The sequence below is a fragment of the Aricia agestis genome, chromosome 7 (genome assembly GCF_905147365.1).
Source record: "Aricia agestis chromosome 7, ilAriAges1.1, whole genome shotgun sequence".
NCBI lineage: Eukaryota > Metazoa > Arthropoda > Insecta > Lepidoptera > Lycaenidae > Aricia > Aricia agestis.
In genome coordinates this window covers 1,791,427-1,806,808 of record NC_056412.1, presented here as the reverse complement: position 1 = coordinate 1,806,808, position 15,382 = coordinate 1,791,427, and the positions used below count along the sequence as shown (strand labels likewise).

General features: G+C 41.9%; 1 protein-coding gene across 2 annotated transcripts; it reads right to left on the bottom strand.

The window, feature by feature from the left end:
- Nucleotides 1–17: 17 nt before the first annotated feature.
- Nucleotides 18–13,446, bottom strand: LOC121728631 (peptidyl-prolyl cis-trans isomerase CYP21-1-like). 2 transcript variants are annotated; one of them, XM_042116834.1, is made up of 11 exons: nt 13,428–13,446; nt 12,611–12,771; nt 11,470–11,532; nt 10,941–11,102; nt 8,613–8,744; nt 6,802–6,878; nt 6,163–6,252; nt 4,749–4,901; nt 3,325–3,449; nt 1,724–1,827; nt 18–249 (listed from the first exon to the last, which is right to left on the bottom strand). In XM_042116834.1, the coding sequence occupies exons 2-11, from the start codon at nt 12,731–12,733 to the stop codon at nt 79–81; spliced, it is 1,200 nt and encodes a 399-aa protein (XP_041972768.1). In that variant the 5' UTR covers nt 12,734–12,771; nt 13,428–13,446; the 3' UTR covers nt 18–78. The 2 variants fall into 2 exon arrangements, with proteins under 2 accessions (XP_041972768.1, XP_041972770.1); XM_042116836.1 differs by lacking the exon at nt 13,428–13,446 and having other exon boundaries at nt 6,787–6,878; nt 12,611–12,632.
- Nucleotides 13,447–15,382: the final 1,936 nt, after the last annotated feature.

Below are 15,382 nucleotides of genomic sequence, written 5' to 3'. Positions count from 1 at the left end.
AATAACAAGATTTTCTGGTAAACAAGCAATTTATGAAACAAAAAACAATTATTCAAAAACCTTCGTTCACTGGAAGCGTTACGGCAACAGGTCCTTATTCCGGAGTAAGGTGTTAGGTTTGGCGTCGTGGTATCGTCCGCGGCGGTCGTGCCAGCCGCACCGCGCGAGCACCAGCAGCGCCGACGTCGCGCCCAGCGGCAGGCCCAGCGCGCTAATGCGCTCCAGCAACGCCGGGGGACCGCCCACGATCTGTAAGTCATCATCATCATAAAATCAGATCAATTATTGCTCGCGCGAAATTTAAAGGGTGTAAGCGACAAAATGGTTTTTGTCATGTAATTTGAAAACCATATTTATATTTCATACGATATATGGGCCAATTATAGTGTATGCTTGCTATGTACTGGAAGCTTAAATCACTCTCCACTGTTGGCAAAATTAGAATTCCTGTTTTATAGAGGTGTTTTTAATTGATTGTTCTGTGTTATAAAAGTTGACCAATCTTGTTATGCAATGGAAGACATGATGAATACTGACAGTAAGGGCCGTCTCTAGCCCATGTGGCGCCCGTGTGCAAACATTACCCTAGCGCCCCCTTACAAGCGCACGCGCGGTTAAAATGAAATGGGTACAAAGTAAAAGTACAGTTTGTCCGGTCGCTTAAGGGTGAGGACTTTAAGCGGTGGCTTCTTTCGTTCCACTAGACGAACTATAACAGCACATCAAGTTACCACATAGGTACTGTCAAATTTCTCCAATATAAGATAGATAACAAACTCTATTGTTATTTGTTTGTAGATTTAAGTTTTTTTTTCGGTTTTGACCATGGTGTGCTCTTGAGTCATGACTGACCCTAACAAGCCTAACGTAAATTTAATATCGCTTAAGTACTTAAATTTTACTTTAAATTTCATGTTCTATACTTATTAAACGTCACATCATCACAACATAGGTATTAATTCGATTTCATTGAAGAGCTTAACTTCTCTACATCCGAAGAGCCAGCATGGCACAGTTTGTTTTCTTAATTAGAACACTGTGCTTTTTTGTATCTAAATCCAAATCCTCCCACTACATATTTAAAAAAAACGAGCGATAGGACACTCTTTATTACACCAAATAATATAATCTTCATTTATGTATTTTAAGGTTCATTTCACGTTGAAAAATAAAGATTATAACATTTTTATTGCAAAAGCCGAGCCGCTCATGGCTCGCCTTGCTTTGCTGTAATTCTACAAATATAAGAAGAGCTTCGGATATTACACAAAAATGTTTGCAAACTGAAGTTCTTTTTACATTGGTCAACAAAACGTGGGCCGTGGCGGCCGGCCAGCGCGGGCGCGCGCCTCGTGCGAGCGGCGCTCGGCGCCCCTAGGACCGCGGCGCCCGTGTGCACCGCACACATTGCACCTAAGGGAAAGACCCCTGCTGACAGTGAACTTTAATTTTTTATCTTTAGTCATTGTTGAGAAAAATCGATATCGCTGCAGCCAAAAATATCAATGCGTCACCTTAATGAGACATAAAATATGGTGGTATGTAGCCGTAGGGTCTATCGTGTCGATTCTCATGTCAAACAGCTGTCATATGTCACGAAATAGCCTCCACATGTCAGGATATAACAATCATATGTCTGTCTGACACGACATTTGACATGAAAAACCCTACCGTCCCTCTGGTGGCAAATGATATATCGTCAACCCTCGTTGGTGGTACTCACTCTGCCGAACACGACGTGTTTGCCGTCGAACTGCGGCAGGGGTTTGAATATGATGTTGAACTGGCCGCATACCTGCCCCTCGCTCACCACCATCGACAACGTACCTGATCAAACAAACCAAGTAATATGTTCATATTGCAAACGCGGATAGCGACATATTAAAAAAAAAGAGGTTTATTCAGATAAACCGCAGGAAGATATCTGAATCTACTGCTTGAGCTGACTAATTTGAACCTTCCGTGTTGACGAAGGGATTATTAGGAATTTTTGTATGTATGTATATAATATTTTGTCATGATCTGACATGTTACTTACAGTTATAAGCTTAGTCTACATACACACAAATTGTGTGTCTGTAGACTTAGAATTATCTGTACCTACTTAATTACCTATACACATGGTGGGTCTCTTTATTAGTAACTGGGCGCAAATATCCTATTAATATATCACAATCACCACAATGTTGTTTTTTTAAAGGTTAAGACTCGATTTTTATGCGTCGGCGCTTGGCGACTGCACCTCGAGATCACAAGCAATACTCGTAGTATGATAATAGCGGAGCTTTTTAAAAAAATCGTTACATAATATACAGTAATTGCTTGTCATCTCGCGATGTAACAACAAAATCTGTCGAGGTCGAGTCGATTGTGTCGGGACTAAGTGGGCAGGTATAACCCAGGCTCTCTGGCATCAGGCATCTGTAGCGGAGCAAACAGCGCACAATCCTGGATCGCGCTATCGAAGTTTCTAACATCGACAATTGAATATTATTTGTTTATAACTTTATATTTAAACTTAATTTAGGAGCCTGTAGGCACGGTAAAAATATAATACGAGATTTATACTCGCGAGTCGCGTCTCGTGGCTAGGCTCGCGGCGAAGCGCGAGTGTAAACACAAAGCTCGCGTCCCCCTTGAGCTCCTTTGAAAACCGCTCCCGCTCCGAGTTTACAATCTCGGCTCGTGGCGCGTCTCTCGGCTCGGCTCGCGGCTCACGGGCGAGTGTAAATCATGTATTGTATTTTTTAAAGTATGCATTTTTTAAAGTACATAATTTTGTATGTAACAATGCTGTAAATCAGTGTTTCGCAAACTTTTTGTGTTCGCAGTTCTAGGTACAGCTAGGAAAATGAAAATTTTTGAAGGTACACCACAAACTTTGATAAGTTTGTGGTGTACCTTCAAAAATGTTCATATGTGTATACTGTATAAGCGTGACCTGAGTTCCGCTCGTCAATCGTCGATCAATCTGTGTTCCCATTTTGGATCTCATATAGGCCTGATAGACGTACAAACTTAAAGCACGCGGGTTTTAAATTCGCGAACTTACTCGGCTCGCTCACACGAGAATCGCTCACACTGGATAACCATGCCCCAAGGCTCGCGGCTCGCGGCTCTTTGCTGACACACAGGCGATTAAAGATCGTCGAGCCATAAGTCCACGTACTTACTTGCACGTCTGTCACCCCTCATAAACTAGGAATAAGTGCGATGACTTTTTCCGAGGCACTCCAACTACTGACCACGGTACACCAGTATGCCGCGGCACACCAGTTGCTGCTGTAAATTATTGTATGTGTCCTGAATTAAAAAGAAACTGACCTGGGACGGAGTGGTTCAGCTGGTAGTTCTCCGGGGCGAGCTCCTTCCCGCCCGGGGGCTGGTAGCACCCGAACCCGTTGTCCTTCACCACGTCACCCCCGCGACAGTACAAGTTCGGCACCACTCTGTGAGCACTCTTAAATGCAGTGCTGGTTTTAGAACTACCAGCGCCCTCCCAGGGCGAAATTTCTTCGGCGCCAAGGGTGCTGGTTAGTTTAATCCGACGCGCGACGGCCTGGGCGGTCGCGGTAGAGTCGAAGCGACGCGACATATTTTTCTGCCTACAGCGTATTCACATAATAGAACAAAGGATTCATATTATAGAAATTTACGCACTTCAATTTAAGTCAAGATATTCTGTTGTTCGTTATGTGATTACTTCGACGTGCCAGACAAACATAGGCAGATTTTGTATAGTTATATAAATATCGTTGTATAAATAGTTAGTAAAAATTTTTAATATGATTTTTAAATCTTCAAACACGTGGGAGAGCCATGCTTCGGCACGAATGGGCCGGCTCGACCGGATAAATACCACGTTCTCACAGAAAACCGGCGTGAAACAGCGCTTGCGCTGTGTTTCGCCGAGTGAGTGAGTTTACCGGAGGCCCAATCCCCTAACCCCTACCCTATTCCCTTCCCTACCCTCAACTATTCCCTTCCCTACCCTCCCCTATTACCCTATTCCCTCTTAAAAGGTCGGCAACGCACTTGCAGCTCTTCTGATGCTGCGAGTGTCCATGGGCGACGGAAGTTGCTTTCCATCAGGTGACCCGTTTGCTCGTTTGCCCCCTTATTTCATAAAAAAAAAAAAAAAAAACATGCGTCTCTAACATGTCGCGCTCCTTTTTTCTGTTCCTAATTTAATCCATTAGGGTTTTTTTAATAATCTGGGTGCCCGCTTATTTCAGGTAAGTATACCTAAATGCGATCCAGACAATGTTATTTACGACCGCTGTCATTATCAATAGATCTAGAAGGAATGTATCTTAGGGCCAACCCACACGTACCACAACCACAAGACAACCACAACCACACGACGTGGTCGGGCGTATATTTTGTATTGTAAATGAACTGGACCATACACACGTCCCACATTTTGCAGTCGTTGTCGACCACATCGCAATCACGGCCGACCACATCGCAACTACAATGTTGCGTCGATGCAATGACAGTGCTCTTCCCACCCTCAGTTTCATTGACTTTCGTACGTAACCACATCGCAACCACCGGCGACAACGCAATCACGTCGGCATTTTGTTGGTACCACAACGCAACCACAAAAGGCTGCAGCGACACCATTCACACGTAACCACTGCTTGACGGCATTTTGTCGTTGCGATGTGGTGTGGTTGTGGTACGTGGGGGTTGGGCCTTACATAGAACTTAATAAACCTAAACTAAAGTAGTCCTAAGTATATCACCTGAAGATCCTGGTGCCCTGGTACCCGCAGCCGGCGTCACCTCGCAGCAGGCGCAGGAACAGCTCGCAGGTGCGGGGCACCACGTCCGAGAACAGCTCGACCACCGCTCGCCCCAGCTTGCTCCCGCCCAACACGCACACTTCCATGCTGGCCCTAAAAAATAGGGTGACGGTAATTTATTTTCATCAGGTGACCCGTTTGCTCGTTTGCCCTCTTATTTAATACAAAAGGGGAATTAACTTTTAGCTGTTTCCTCGAGATTCCCTCTTGTCGACTCAACCTCTTCCTCGATCAAAACCACAGTATAGCAATATGACATATCCCTAATATTGCTATACTGTGATCGAAACTATGTCTTCACTTCAACAAAACGTCCTCGTATGGAATTTCCCTGTCCGAGGCGAAGAATGAGCAGTCAAAAAATGACGACGTTTTCTTGAACAAGCACATAATATATTTGAGGATTGAGGTTTAGTCGAGTGAAGGAAATCTCTCACTCGCCAGTTCTGTTATACTTACGCCTCTAGTCTACCGACGCTGCGAACTGCGAAACAGCGGCAAACAGATTTACTGTCTCATCCGCCACACTACAATGCGTTATATTGCATCTCACTCTATTACATTTTCGCATCAGTTTCGCAGTTGTTTCGCGTTTCGCAGCGTCGGTGGACTAGAGGCGTTAAGGCCCAGTAGTCCCTAAAATTAGCAGGTCGATGTCTGTCAGTACTAATATCGACGTTAAGGACATTGAAATAACATTCATATCAGCGCGCCTTGTACAGTGGCTGTTACGCGCTCGCCGCGTGCCTTGATAATAGGAAATAGGAGAAAAAACCTTTTGTTTTTAGTATTACACAAATCAAATATATCAAATCGTTTAGGTTAGGTTACGACACATATACTACATTTTTTGTTTTTTTCTAGAAAGTGTGTAATTTACTATTTAGCCATAAAATGATTTAATTATGAAAAACAGCGTTATAACAGTCATCTTAGACATTTTTTTCTATCGAGCAGAATTTTACAAACTGTGTACTGATATACCTTTGCGTATAGGAAATCTTCTCAATTTTAAAACGGTACTTATTTTATACTTAAATAATGACATTTCCTTTACTAAAAACGTGTTTTAAAAAACACATTTTACGTAGTTGCAACAACCACAGCGCCTTGAACTTGACTTCGCGTGTCTAGATCAGCGGGCAGCGGGGCGGGAGCGGCGGATTTGGTCATGGACATATTTTGAGTCCCGGGAATTAAGGACACAGCTGATACTTAGACTTACACAGGAAAAATGTACGGTTCTCAAGCTATAAACGAATTTCGGCGCAACTGAGTTGCGGACGTCATCTAGTAGGTATACATTTTTTATTAATTTAATTTGCATTAATAAGTATTAATAAATAAGTATTACTTGTTTCTATGCACGCCGAGCGGTCGGTCGAACTTCGGGTCTTTTATACCTTTGTCGATTTTCTCTGTCTTGAACAGTATAAATGGCAATCTGGAATGTGTTTTATAAACAATATAATAAATTCGTACTTCAAGTCATTACATTGTGTACACATTACATTTAAATAACCTAGGTATACAAAAATACACTTCATATTTTATAACATTATTAGGACCCCAAAAAACAGAAAAGAATATTATGTTTTTTTAGTAAAATCGGTTCATTCCTTTGAGTTTGATCCATTCGGAAGCTATGATGCAGTGGACATTGGACACGGACATATGGTTGCTGTTAAGCATTAGTGTCCTAACCCACAATTTTTTTTGTTGATAAATTTTGAATGCAATCTTGTTCTAAATCGTCTAAAGAACATAACTGCATTCATAACTTAATACGTAATTTTTATGTAGGTTAGTACATGAATGCTTAACAGCGTCCATATATAGGTAAAATAATAAATGGTATACTTTAGTATCTTCTCTGTTTTCAAAGAAGGTAAACAATCTTTGCGTTAAAATTAACTACAAAATCAATTGTTAATAGTCCATTAAATATATTGAAAGGGAAAAATATACAAAAACTAACAAAAATAGGACTAACGATGCGCCTAAAATTAATTTCTCTTTTGTTTTTTTCCATTCTCTCTCCAGTTCCTTAGTTAGAGGCTGATCAGATCTCTACACAAAAAATAAGTAAATGAACAGTTAAATAATAAATAAACAATAAGTCATAGCGAAACAATAGATTAAAAATAGTTACTAGTTACTACACAAAGCTATAAAAAGTGATTACTCATATCATATTTCATCGAAGCGAAATATAAAGGTATGAATCGCTTTTCTGGGTGATCCATCTTTATTAACCCGGCGTCATGGGGGTTGGGTCTGTGAGACCCATCACTTTTTATTTCACTTGTAATTCAGTTACCATGCGTTCAGCATTGCCAAATTTCTCAATAGCTGGAGCTGTTGAGTTGGTCTATGAGTCACAGGTAACGCCTTAGTCCTGCGACGGCCGCAGCGGTAGTAACAGGGGCCCAAAGTTGCATAAGGTATGTGAGACCCATCCCCGCAGTCAGTGTTACAATTTCGGGACATCTTACACAGACATTATTTTAATGATTATCAGTGTTTTTAACATTTCTTTTTGTATTTTTGTTGTGTTTTACAATAAAATTAGATGATTTATAGTAAAATGTATTTTATTTTTTGTAGGTACTTACTTAATTACTTTGCGTTTTTTGTAGGTAAGTACTTGAAGTACTTTAATCTTTCGATCGTGGATTCTTGGAAATCTATTGTTTTTCTATTGTTATCGCGATCACCGGTGATTTTATGGATCTCAAAATGGATTGAGAAGAGGAAGAACGACAACCCATTTGCATTCTTTCAATTTTACAAGAGTCGGAACTCGGACTCTGATTCTACCTCGTCAGACCAGGAAATATGCAAAGAAGAAGATCTCTTGAGTAAACGTAGTAATCCTAGTGACGCAGAGCAAGATATCTCTGGTGATGATGACATTCCACTGTCTTCGCGTGCAGATAGAAATCGATTGTAGGAAGAGCATTGTACTGTATCTGAATCGGCTGTTCGTGGCAAAGACGGTACAATTTGGTACAAGACGCCTATTGAAAAATTTCTTGGTGAATCTTCAGGGGAACCTCCGGCAAAGAAGCCGAATATTCGCAAAAGATGCCAAGACTGTTCAGCCAAAAAAGACCGTAAAACGAATTATTTCATTTGCGAAAGTTGCAACTTGCACCAAACACATTTGCTTAGAACATGTTGTACCTTTCTGTGCTGATTGCACCAAAGATAATGATTAAATGTGATTATTTGTTAATTTTTTTATAAAAATATTTTAGTATTCTTTAAATAAGTGTTATTAAAAAATTAAAACTGATTGTTAATTAGTAATAGACTAACATTTAAGTAGGGGTGAAATATTTTGTTGACTTTTGTCGTTCTTTTTTTAAAGCTCTATTAAATATGGTTTAAAATTATATAACATATTTATGTTTCATTAAATCATATAAATACACATTGAATTTAATATAAACATATAAAAAAAAATGATTATTATAAAAGGTTGGACTAATTTTGATATCTAACATACGGGTATGTGAGACCCACTCCAACGTCCGTGTAACACTTTTCTGCCCCCATGACGCCGGGTTAAAAATTTCAACTGCTATCGTTCATGAGATGTTGGTGACAGACAGATGGGTGGACGGACAAAGTACTACCCAAGTTGGTGATGGTCCCGTTTTTAGTTTCAGTATGGAACTTTAAAACTACATCAAAGAATCACCGCGTTATTGATTCTCTGTTTTTAGTACTACCGCCGTGGGTGATGGTCCCGTTTTACCCTTTCGGTACGGAACCCTAAAAACGATATCAAAGGATCACCGCGTTGTTGATTCTCTGTTGGAAGTGGATATTCCTGTGTCGTGTGTCGTCGAGGTCCCGCTGTCGCTTGCGGCCGAGTAGCCTGACTCGCCCGGCGGCGCGCCCCCTCCGCAGGTGGCAGTCCACGAAACCCTGCATAACGTACTCGTAAAACATTAGATTAATACCTCGATCGTGGGAATCGCAGACACAATAGATTTTCAATTGTTATGCGGCAGCCGGGTGCCACTTGGGGATTAATGGGTTAAGTTGTTTCACCACTTCCTGATAAGGTCATGATAGGCTATCCACAACCATAGTAAAAGGAGGGGAAGTAAGTTATCTTCATACAAAGGCACCGTGCGCGGCTTGTATATGTGCGCCATAGTATCAATGCGTCGCCACACGGCACACAACAAAATCTCGGACAATATTTCGGCATAACCAGTCGGGGCTAACACTTTACGCTGCACGCTCGCGCCGCGCCACGCCGCGGCTAAACGAATCAAAGATCATAATCGCAGGAGTAATAGATATTGCTGTGTGTTTAGGTGTTTTAATAGTAATGCAACAATTCCAGAATTGTCTGTTTAAATTACCTGTTGAACAGGAAAGGTCAGTACTACTCACTTATTCTAGCATAATATAATAATTTTTACTTGATGATCAGATACCTATCTTAATTCTTTTTTATTGTATTAGTTTTCTATCACACAAAGGAAGTAGGTAGGTAGGTTATAGGTAGATCTACTTTCCCACTAGAACATAGTATAAATAAGATAATGTTTTATGTACTTTTGATCCGTCAACTAATTTGCCACTATTGCTTTATTTACGTAATAGTAATTTGCCGATTTCTGTGTTGTAGACCGTATATTAACTAACTACTTACAGTCAATTACTTATTTTAAATCGTAATCAAAAGTAAGTAATTGACTAATTGTAAATCACAATACACATAAAGCAAAGTTCGAATCATAACAACAGATTTGTTTATAGTATAAGAGACAGGCGTTAGTTTTTAATGTTGTTTTACAGGGTATTTTTATAATTTTATTTAGACATCGGATTATATGCACGATCAAAGTGCCGAAATATGTATGCAAATATGCACGAAAAATGGCCGAAATATGCACAAAATATGCACAATAAAGATTTACTTTTTATTAAAAGTCGGGACTCGGGAGACCGCGACGTTGCCGCTGTTCATGCGGTTGCACGAACGAAGCGCGGACGGCCGCTCCCACACCAACCCGCCGCGCCTCCGCGCCGCCTAAAATTGACAACCCTAAGACAGTAGGTAATTATATCGCGGATTGGGCCGGAGTTATCCTACTTCCCCTCCTTTTACTATGCCACAACTATCGGACACGTAGAGTATGGAGGTTCTGTCAGATAAGTTATGCTAAAGTCTATCCGGCACTTGTCAGGAAGTTGAGAAATAGGCCCTTAGAGCTGATTTTTCAATTGTCAAACAACTTTTAACTAAGGAATTATTTATATATTTTTTTTCATTCAGTCTGTCAAAGCATCATCATTTACTCATATTTAAATATTTACTCCTCAGTTACAAATTATCCGAAGATCCCCAATTGATGAAATGATATTGTGGCTCAGGTGGTTGAGTGCTTGGCGCTCAAGTCGCGGGTTCGAATCCCGACGATGGAACAAAAAGCTTTCAATGCTCCTTTTCAATGGTATTAATATGGGTATCATATAATAAAATTCATAAATATATGTATAGAATAAAAGTACATTTTGAAATCTGACCCAAAACGATATTATTTTTGCTTTACATAATGTATACTCGTAGCGGATCTACGCTGCTACGCGCTACGCCGTAGCGGGCGACGGTGCTACGTGCTACGCCGTAGCGGATCTACGCTGCTACGCGCTACGCCGTAGCGGGCGACGGTGCTACGTGCTACGCCGTAGCGGGCTACGGGCTACGCGTTACGCGCTACGTGGGATATATAGCACGTTCCGCAAGAAAAGCAGACAATTCTCTAGTTAATTCTACGTTTAACATGGTATTCAAAGTTGACTGTAAGACTCTAGGAAAATTCTTTAAAGTAATTTGAATTACATGCTCACTAATATTCTAAATACGAAAGTTTATCTGTCTGTCTGTTACCTCTTCAAGCTTAAAGAGTTGAACCGATTAAGATGAAATTGTGTATGGAAATACTTTTAGAGACAAAATTAATTTTTTGTTACTTTTGTATGGGCAAATTCATGATGCTGCTCATATAAGTCACAAAAAAAAAACTCTTTCAGCGCTACTACTTTCCAGCCTACCTCTTAAATCACTTAACTTTTTGTTACACCCTGACCCTTGTATACGCTCACCCCAGTCCTCTGTATATAGTTGATGCGCTTGAGCAGCTCCTTGTTGTTGTTCATGTTGTGCTCGACCTCCCGCGCGTAGTGGTGCAGGCGGCGCGGCTGCAGGTACAGCGCGGGCCGCAGTGGAGGGGGCCGCGCGTCCACCTTGGGCTGGGCCTGCTGCAGCTGGAGTGGACGACGTTACAGACATTAAAAAAACCTAGATCATAATCGGTCCACCCGTTTGGATGCTACGATGTCACGGACAGACACACACACAGACAGATAGACACTTTAAACTTATAATACCCCTTTTTTTGTCGAGGGTAAAAAGGACAGACTCATAATACAGCGGCCCAAATCGGCGCATGTAGTGCGGAGCATGTTAGCAGCAGGCCGAAGCCCGCTGGCATGATTTTAAGAGGTTGTATATGTCTGGCGCTCTTGTAGTTCTCAGGAACTTCGATAGCGCGATGTAGACTTGTGGCGCTAATGAGTACCGCCACACTACCCTCAATACGTTACATTTTTTTTTTAATCTGAATCAACTTACCTCTTTTCTATGGTTGCACCACATCGTGTAGAAATCTTTCGGCATGAGTGGGGATCTCGGTGGCTGGAGTACAAGATTAATCTAATTATCACAACTGAAACTCTGGCCTTCAATATTTTACTCTCTATAATAATCACAGATTATAAAAGTAACTGTTCTGAGATAATAATTATGATTATTTTTATTTTGTACATAACATCTATACTAATATTATAAAGCGGAAGAGTTTGTTTGTTTGTTTGTTTGAACGCGCTAATCTCAGGAACTACTGGTCCGATTTGAAAAATTCTTTCAGTGTTAGATAGCGCATTTATTGAAAAAGGCTATAGGCTATATTATCACGCTAAAACTAATAGGAGCGAAGAAATAGAGGAAAATATGAAAAAAACGGGGGAAATTATATGAAATTGCTTATTATCTTAAGAACTACTGGAGCAATTTTTATGTTATTTGGCAAACATGAAGAATAGACCACGTGAAGGGACATAGGCTATTTTTTTTGCGGAAAAATGTACGGTTGCGTGAAATTCCAAAATTATGCGGGCGAAGCCGCGGCGGAACATCTAAATATAATAAAATCGTAGGAAGGTCAATTCTGTACATTGAATATTTTTGTACAATAATACTTGGGACGTGGTCTACTATGCTAACGCGGACGAAGTCGCGGGCAAGATCTAGTAATATATAATTGTAGAAAACAATTAAATCTAGGAAAAGGTTCATAAAAAGATCCAAACTGTGTAATATCACATAGAAAAAAGAACTATCGGCAATAGCTTTCCGTATACTATCCGCATTAATACTTTAACTAGTTTTTTTCATATTTTTCTAGAGAACTAGGCCCACTCGTGTCTGGCGGGTTACTGCTAATTGTATGTATAAATAATAAATATTATCATTCTGTATTTCCCCCCAACGACAATGGTGTTGGACAGCCTACGAGTATTTATTTCCTGTCATGGGTGTTATTGCCCGCGTGCGGATCTTGTCCGCGTGCTAGTTGCCCGCATCCTATCATTTCATATAATAGGTTTTTCCTCTCATACGGGCAACACGCGCGACTAGGAGCATATTATTGTCAACCCCATGTGGACCAAATCCGCTCGATAATACGTCCGACAGGAAAAGGTGGAGGTTTTACCAGTTTGAACTGCACAGTTCGGCGCGGGGGCGGCGGGGGCGAGCGGGGCTCCTCCGGCGGGGGGGTGCGCAGGGCGGGGTGCTCCATCACCGCGCCGCACAACCGCTCGCGCGCTCGGTGCATCGCATCACGTTGATACCTTACGTAATACCTAGTATGAACTATTAGAGAAGTTGGCTACGTAATTTGGTCGAGTAATGTGATAATATGTCACATCCAACCGGCTAAAGACTAAGGGCCTGTTTCACCACTTTCTGATAAACTGCCGAATAGGCAACTTTTTTGACAGATTCTCCATACTTGATCTGTTAAGTTAATTAGTGTATAGCCTATTCGTCACTTATTAGGAAGTGGTGACGAAGGCCCTATTAAGTCTTTAAAGTCACCGTTCGTCTGTAACAGCGCTTAGCCTAAGGCCATTTGTCCACCGCCACCGTTGACCGATCACGATTTACGAGATTATTTTCGCCCGATAAAATGCCACTGCATGATGTACACTATGTAACTTGACAATGAAATCTATAGCAGGCCCTAGGCCATAAAGTGGCATTTATCGGCCGAAAATAATCTCATTTTAGGTGGCAGATGGTGGTGGACGGTGGTGGACAAACTACCCAAGACCTAAGTCACTTAACATCGGTCCGCCATCAGCCAATGAATCATTTTCTTTGTTGGTACATTGTACCTATGTAAATTGGTTTACTTCATGGGTGGCAACTGGCGACTGGCGACTGGCGTATCATAGCTCTATCGTAATTAGTAATTTAAAGAGTTTCTTTTAAAGTTATCAATGGTCAAAAGGTCAGAAATTGCTTACCTGTAATATTGGAATAAATTGTAAAATAACTATTTCGATTAATTTACACAAAAAATAATCATTTCAATAAACTTTTAATTTTTCTAAAGGGATGAAAATTAAGATGGTGCTCTCAAAAACAATGTCATTTAATTTTTTTCATAGACGTACCTACATGATTTCTTTTTTAGCTATCCCGTTGCCCTGTGTCACAGTATAACAATATTATATAGTCCCTATATGTCATATTGCTATATGTCATATTGCTAATTCTTTTTCTCTATGGGATAGATTATTTTATACCAGTAGATATAAAATAATATTTTACAAAAAAAAGTAGTAACTTTTTTAGTAAAATATTAGCAATATGCTTTGCAATTTATAGCAATATTATAATTTATAAATAACTAGCTGTCCCGGTGAACTTCGTGTCACTTTAAAACCTTCCCTGAACTTCTACGAATATTTTAAGACCAAAATCAGCCGAATCCGTCCAGCCATTTTCAAGTTTTAGCGCGACTAACACATTTGAAAATCCATTTTTATATACAGTGTGTAACAAAAATAAGTGATAATACTTTAGGGTGTGTACGTGTTCCTTGTAGAGAGTTCGCTGTGAAAGTAGCAGCGCTGAAAGACCAATTTTCTTTTTCATTTTTGTATGGGCAAGGACCCGAGTTTCCCCATACAAAAATGAAAAAGAAAATTGGTCTTTCAGCGCTGCTACTTTCACAGCGAACTCTCTACAAGGAACACGTACACACCCTAAAGTATTATCACTTATTTTTGTTACACCCTGTATATAGATATAATAATATTGTTTTATTACAGATGCGCCTGATTAAAGTACTAAACTGCTGATGTTTGTCAATTAGTAACCAATGATTACTGCTTCATTGGTTACTAATTGAGGCTATTTAAGGTAAGTTCAAATCCCACGAGGACACATCTAGGGCCGTCCGGGGACGGCGCAGGTGCCGCTCGGCGTGGCGGCCGGCGGCGCTGCGCGAGGTCGAGGAATAAAACCACAGCTTTAGGATATCTTTTTAATTTTTAATTTTTTGAACACAATACAACATGCAAGCATCAGAATGCTTTATGAAATTAAGAAACGATCATATCTTCTCTTCTATATTTGGTACCTATTTTTGGTTACTTTTTAAATAATTAATTAATCAATCTCTATATAAACACAAACAAAAACTATATCATATATTATTATGAAAAAATCTTACAAGAGAGGCGAGGGCGCGCGGGCGCGGGCGGCTGCGAGGCTGAAGCTTATATCTACAGGAATATCTACGTCCGGAAAGTCAGGCCGCCGCGTCCGCCCGCCCCCGCCCCCGCCCGCTGCAACGACAGCTACTAGGACCGTTACAGGACTATAATATTATACATAATAATTACAAGCGATCGTACTCGGCGATTTAGAATTCGATTACGGATACGGTGGGTGCGCCGCGCTCGCGCCGGGCGCGTCGGGCGCGGTCTCCGCCGCGTCGGACCGCCGCGCGCTCGGGCACTCGTCGGGCGTCGGCGCTCTTCGCACACACTCACACGCGCGGCGCGGCGGCCCGGGCGCCCGCCCCGCGCGCCCTCTACACTATAGGCCGCTACTGGGGGGCGCGGGGGGCGGGCGGCGGGCGCCGCTCGGTAAGGCGGGGAGCGGCGCCCGCGTCAATTGGTTAACTTTAGGTCTATCTATAGCGAGTGGGGTGTGCGTGCGTCGCTCAGGGCGGCTCTAGCGCCGCGCGCCGCGGTGCTTGCGGTGCGGGCGCGCGCGGCCCAGCCACAGCGCCGCCAGCGCCAGCGCCGCCGCCGCGCCGCCGCCGCTATAACACCACCGAGTATCGCACGCCGCCCCGCCCCGCCCCGCCCCCCGCGGGCCGGGCGGTCCGGGCGACGCCCGACGGTCGCACCGCGTCTCCGAGCGCGACCGTCGGCCACGTGTTGGACATATCAGAAACTCTCCCATG

What these genes read in the sequence shown, in the direction of transcription:
- LOC121728631 (XM_042116834.1), bottom strand. Translation starts at nt 12,733, where the DNA reads ATGCACCGAGCGCGCGAGCGGTTGTGCGGCGCGGTGATGGAGCACCCC. An exon ending in CTCGGCGTGCATAGAAACAA is followed by an intron (nt 4,902 to 6,162) that starts GTAATACTTATT and finishes CCTATTTTTTAG; the next exon opens with GGCCAGCATGGAAGTGTGCG. An exon ending in AACACGTCGTGTTCGGCAGA is followed by an intron (nt 250 to 1,723) that starts GTGAGTACCACC and finishes GATGACTTACAG; the next exon opens with ATCGTGGGCGGTCCCCCGGC.